This window comes from Haliaeetus leucocephalus, unplaced genomic scaffold, assembly GCF_000737465.1.
Source record: "Haliaeetus leucocephalus isolate CR32 unplaced genomic scaffold, Haliaeetus_leucocephalus-4.0 Scaffold175, whole genome shotgun sequence".
NCBI classification, from domain to species: domain Eukaryota; kingdom Metazoa; phylum Chordata; class Aves; order Accipitriformes; family Accipitridae; genus Haliaeetus; species Haliaeetus leucocephalus.
In genome coordinates, this window is record NW_010972611.1 from 192,115 (window position 1) to 198,080 (window position 5,966).

The 5,966-nt window shown below is 67.4% G+C and overlaps 1 protein-coding gene across 1 annotated transcript; it reads left to right on the top strand.

Annotated features, from left to right (window-relative positions):
- Positions 1–444: 444 nt before the first annotated feature.
- On the top strand, positions 445–5,216 carry FAM189B (family with sequence similarity 189, member B). The gene is made up of 12 exons (XM_010564157.1): positions 445–663; positions 1,345–1,401; positions 1,567–1,677; positions 1,865–1,990; positions 2,084–2,191; positions 2,376–2,536; positions 2,658–2,757; positions 2,842–2,926; positions 3,033–3,611; positions 3,892–3,960; positions 4,180–4,442; positions 5,046–5,216. Exons 1-12 carry the CDS (start codon positions 445–447, stop codon positions 5,214–5,216), a joined length of 2,049 nt encoding a protein of 682 aa, XP_010562459.1.
- The last annotated feature ends 750 nt before the right edge of the window (positions 5,217–5,966 follow it).

Genomic DNA, 5,966 nt, shown 5'->3' on the forward strand with positions numbered 1-5,966 from the left:
GGCCTGGCCCGGGCGCCGCGTCCCGGGCGGCGGCTCTCGGCCTCCGCAGGGCGGCATGATCCCCCGGCGGGGGTCCGGCGCTCGAGGGACGGCGAGAGAGGAGGAAGCCCCGGGGCCGCGCTCTGCCTGCGGCCGGGAGCTCTAGGCCGGCTCTCCGGCCGGGATGCGAAGGTACCGGTGAGGCCGGTTCCGTTCCCCGGACACCCCGCGGGGCTTCTGGCGGCCCCCGGTCCCGTGTGGCCGTGGGCGCTGCCCCGAGCACCCCTCCCGGGGGGCAGGGAAGAGCCGCCGTCAGCATCCTCCGGGAGGCGAAAGGTGGAGCCCGGCCCGTTCCCGCAGAGCGTCCGTTCCTGCTTCCCCCGGGCCGGCCCTGTCCTGGCGTGGTGCCGCCGGCTGCCCCGGGGCTCCGGGTCTGGCTGCCCCCGCTTGCCGCCCGGGGCAGCCATGCCCTCCCCCAGCGACTCTAGCCGCTCGCTGACCGGCCGCACATCTCGCAGCCTCACCCACCTCCACGTTCAGCGGACCTGGCTGCAGATCCTGCTGGTGCTGGGCTTCATCCAAGTCATCCTGGGCGTCTTGATCGTCACCTTCAGCCTGGTGGCGGCCACCATCACGCCCTCTGCCAAGATCCGGCACTCCTGCCCGTCCTGGGCCGGCTTCTCGGTGAGTCTGGGGCCGGGGCAGTGCGTGGAGGGGTCCTGCAGAGACCTGCTCTGCTGGGTCCATACAGCTCCCTGGATGCTGAATTTGCTGCCGGTCCCAGGGGAATGTAGCCCCGCTGCTCCCCCACTCTCTGCCTGTGGCTACTGCAGTGCATTGTGGGAGAATCCCAAGGGTTACCCCAGGGTGACTCTGTGAGGGATGGGGACCCCCGGAGCGGTGCGAGGGGCTATCCAGGGTATGTGTTGAGGTGAGACACTTCTGGACAAACCCTGAGCAGGTTTGTGTAGCTGCAGGCAGGGAGAGATGCGTGGGGTGCTGCAGTGGCAAGAGGGTGGGGGACCGGGTAGCCCTGCCCTGCTCCCGTGCCAAGCTGCGTACGTGGGGTGAGGGCAGGACCCTGGCAGACCTTGGGTCCCCTGCGGCGACCCTGCGGCATGGATTCTGGCCTGGGTTCGCTACCTGGCACAGAGCTGCCTGCAGTCCCCAGGCTCTCCAGTGCCCTGAATCAGCAGTTTCTCCCAGCTTGCGGCACTGGGACTGCCCCTACAGCCCTGCTGCTCCTGGGCCAGCTCCAGGCCCGAAAGGCGTGGGGGGCTCTGCCCAAGGGCAGGGACTGCTCTGGGCCCCACTGCCTGGCACAGTCCCCTCCCCATCCTCACCCCCAGGCTTGTGTGTCTGCAGCTGGCGCTGTCTGGGCTCGTTGGCATCGTCTCCTGGAAGCGGCCACTCACCCTGGTGGTAGGTGTTGGGCGGGAGCAACCCTCCAGAGGCGAGGGGTCAGGATGGAGAGGGCAGCATGAGGGGGCCGAGCAGCCCCATGTGGCCCTGGACGCGCAGCCGCGTGCATCGGCTCCCTGCTCTGCAGCCCTGCCCGGCTGGCAGCCCCTCTCCTCCCTGCTGCAGATCACCTTCTTCACGCTGCTGTCGGTGCTAGGCGTCATGCTGACCCTCGCTGGGTCCATCCTGTCCTGCCAGAATGCACAGCTGGTGAAGTCCCTGGAGGCCTGCGAGAGGGTGAGGCTGGCCAGGGGCTGCTGCAGTGCCCCCGTGTGCCTGGGCAACTGAGTGCACTTTGTCCCTGGCTGCAGGGCTCCGGGGACATGGGGAGCTGTGGAGCAGGGGTCTGGTGGCTGGACATGCCAGTGGCTCTTGGGGGAGAGCACAGCATCCAGAGGTCCCTCACAGTGTTCCTTGTCCCCAGGAGAGGGACCTGTGTGTCTGCTGCCAGGCCCGTTCAGAGCCACATCCCACGTCCTGCAGCCGGCAGAGTGAGATGCTGACCATGTTCCCCAACCCCAACTGCCGGACCATCCGTGTGGCACTCAAGGTGGGGGACCTGGGGGCCAAGGGCTCCCTGGGGAGCGGCTGTGCACCCCACCATGCTCTGTGGGCATCCACAGCTCACCCCACTCCTCCCCAGGACCTCCTCTTCAGCGTCTGTGGCTTGACCGTCTTCTCCACCATCATCTGCACACTCTCTGCTGTTGTGTGCTGCATCCAGATCTTCTCCCTCGACATTGTCCATGTGGTGAGTCCCAGCCCTGGCCCAGGAGCAGATGGGGCTGGGGAGTAGTGCTCCCAGGCTGGGGGTCCCTGGGGTGCCAGGGCAGGACCTGGCCCCAGCCAGGTGCGGATTACAGCCTGGGATGTGCATCCCTTGCTGGATCTCTGGACAGGGGGTCCCAGCTCTCCCTCCTCTCCTCTCCCTGCAGCTGGTCCCCCAGCGCTCGAGCTCTGTCACGCTGGAATGCACGTCCCCCCCCAACACTCTTCTGCAGAGCATGATGGACTTTGAGGAGTTTGTGCCCCCGGTGCCACCCCCCCCCTACTACCCGCCCGAGTACACCTGCAGCTCTGAGACCGACGCGCAGAGGTACGTGGCTGGGAGTGAGGCTGGTGGAGCAGGGCCACCGTGGTGCAGGAGCTAGGGGCCTGTTTGCCCCCAAGCAGGGCTTGTCCCACCTGATGTGGCTTTTCTGCTCTTGCCTCCACAGCATCACCTACAATGGCTCCATGGACAGCCCCGTGCCCCTCTACCCAACCGACTTCCCCCCTTCCTACGAGACCGTGATGGGGCTGCGGGGAGACAGCCAGGTGGGAGACGGGGCTGCGAGCAGGGAATGGCTAGGCAGGGCTGGGCTTCTGCTCTGCCTGTGCCCTGACCACGTCGTCCCACAGGCCACCCTGTTTGACTCGCAGCTGATGGACGGCTCGCACACCTGCACCTGCGACCGCGTCCCCTCCATCGTGCTCAGTGGAGAAGGTGAGCCTGCCCCATCAGTGCACCTCAGGCTGCAGCATCAGTTGGATGGAAGGGGGACAGGCCTTTCCTGGCAGCTCTTTACTCGTGTCCGCTCTGCTCCTTGCAGTGTCCATGGACAGCGGGTCCCTAATCATGTCCGAGATCATGGACATCCCTGGGGACAGCAGCCCCTCAGAGGACTCATGTCTGCTGGAGCTACAGGGCTCCATGCGCTCCGTCGACTACATCCTCTTCCGCTCCATCCAGCGCAGCCGTGCGGACTACTGCCTGAGCGTGGACTGCGTGCAGTGCAGCCACCACGCGCGCAGCCCCACGCTGGGCTTGCAGGGGCCCTTCGAGGAGATGCCCCAGCCCCGGGTGCGAGGGGAGCGCTCCTACTCCTGCTCCACAGCAGAGCCCAGCCACGACAGCATCTTGGTGGGGGGGGCTGTCACCCACAGCTGCAATCGCCTGGAGGGGCTGGCCCGCTGCGCTGGCCCCTGCTTCCCCGAGGTGCGGCTCAAGGAGAAGGGCTCACTGCAGGGGCGCGGGGGTGGCCGCTCTGCGGGGCCCGACACTGGGCGCCTCTGCCACCCACGGCGCAACAGCGAGACCTCCTGCCCCTCATCCCCGGCCCCGGTGCTGAGCCAGCGCCCGCTCTTGAGGTCACACAGTGACCCTGGCATCCTGACGGCCAGCCATGTTGGTAGGTGGCAACAGATGCCGGGATGGGGATGTGCGCGTGGCAGTGTCTGTCCAGTGCAGCCGGGATGCACCGCAGGTTTTGGCTGCATTTCTCTGTGGCCAGATGCGATTAGAGCCGGTCTGAGGTGGGCAGTTGTGCCAGGAGAACGGGGGGAGCAGGTGGGGTCTGCTGGGCTGGGAGGAGGGGGGTGCTGGGTGGGTCGTGCTGCCTGGGCTGGTGCTGGGGGTCCACACAGCAGTGTGGGGTGCTGCCAAAGCCTGAGCGTTCTTTCTGCTCCTAGCAGATTTCAGGGAAGTACTTTATACCAAAGCACTGGAGGACACCGTGTCCAACTCCTCTGCGGATACAGGTCAGAGCACTGGGATATACTGGGATATCCAAAGAGGTGGGGGAGTGTTTCTGTAGCCCTTTGGGGATTGGGCTCACCCCATTGCGGCTGGGATGATGGAGACCTGTGGTGGTACCGCTCCCACCAGCTGTGGAGGGGAAACAGCAGGAATCCCAGGGGCTGCAGGGTCAGGTCCTGTCAGGAGCAGTTTCCTGGCATCTGACGGTAGTGTCTCTGCAGGGCTGTGCTCAGACGCCTGCCTGCTCCGCCATTCGCACTGTGACTCCCCCCCACTGCTCCGGGCTGGCTCAACAGGGAAGAGCAAGCTGCTGCCCTCCAAGAAGGTGACGCAGCAGCTGTCGAAGACGACGACCCGCTCCCTGGGGGACCTCAAGGTCTGCCGGAGCACCCGTGGGCTGGTGGCCAGGTTCCTGCAGAGACCTAAGCGTAGCCCAGCAGCTGGTATCGAGGTGCCCGGGCACAGCTCCCAGGGGCACAAGCAGGTGGGTGCCAGCAGCCATGATGTCCCAGGGGACAGGGGCAGCTCCTCTTTCCCAGGGACCCCCATCCACACCCTCTCCTGCCCTGCGGTCTCTACCAGCACCTCCACGCTGGTCCTTCCAGGGTCTCCATCCCCCTGCCATGCACCCCATGGTGTCGGCACCCCAGCTGTAGGCAGGAGCTGCAGGCAGAGCCTCCTTCCTGCAGCACTGTCCTTGCCCAGCCCTTCTTGGCGTTGCAGCCCCTTCCCCTCGGTCCCCACTGTAGCCGCAAGTGGGAAAATCGTGCATGTCGCAACGGCTTTGGCTTTGCCCCTGAGTCACCACAGCCTGGAGGCCATTGCTGGGACATCCTGGCCTCAGCTTACGGGAAGCTGGAGACCTTGCGCAGCCCCGGGAGGCCCCAGTAGGAATGAGCCCATCCTTAATGACAGCGTATGCGTGTGATGCACACTTCCGCCATCCCTCGCCACCTCTGTCCTCCTGCCCCGCGTGCCTGCCCGGCTGCCCTTGGTGCACCGGCCATGTGGCAGGGCAGGTGAGGGCACGGTGCTGTGGTTAGGGGTGCCGTCCACGCGGCTGCAGCTTGTCCCCACGGGGTTGCAGGTTCCCTGGAGCGCCTGGCCAGGAGCAGAGCGGCCCCACGAAGGCATCCACCTGCAGAGCTGCGGGGATCTGAGCTCCACCTCGTCCCTGCGACGGCTTCTGTCCGCCCGCCGGCTGGAGCGCAGCCACCCGCGGAGCCTCAGTGGGACCTGCAAGGAGAGCGTTCTCTGACGATGCACCCCCACCTGTGACAACCTCCGTGGGGACCCTCCTGGTGCAGAGAGGGAGGGTCCTGCTCTGGGCCAGGGCCCTCGGACATTGCTTGGACATTGCTGCTGCCCCCGCGGGGCTGGGTCCTGCACTGCTGCCCTGGGGCCTCTTCTGGGCCCTTTCCCCAGGTGGGGCCAGGGCAAGGGGCTGGTCCCCTGGGGTGTCTGCTGGGGGGCCGAAACGGCCATGCCTGTCCCCCCCTGCTCTGTCCCCTGTGCCAGCCGTGCCTGTCCCCTGGGATGGCCGTGTCTGTCCCCTGCCCTGTCCCCTGTGCCGGCTGTGCCTCTACCCTGGGATGGCTGTGCCTGTCCCCCGCCCTGTCCCCCCCCTGCGCTGGCCATGCCTGTCCCCCGTGCCAGCCGTGCCTGTCCCCTCTGCTGGCTGTGCCTGTCCCCTGCGCCAGCTGTGCCTGTGCCCTGTCCCGCCCCCCCACACCGGCCGTGCCCGGTCCCCTGTCCTTTGCCCTGGCCGTGCCTGTCTCCCGCCCGGTCCCGCCACGGCCCGCGCCCGGCTGCGCCCGGGGACGCGTTGCGGGGCCGGTCCTGCGGCGCTCGCAGCCGCGCTGCCCCTCGCTAGAGACCGAATAAACGTGGCCGCCCCCCGCCCGGGGCCGTGGGGCCGGTGGCGCCGGGGGAAGGGGCGGGGCGAGCGAGCGAGTCAGTCAGTCAGCTGATCGATCACGTGATCGGCGGGGCGGGGCAGCGGCCGCTT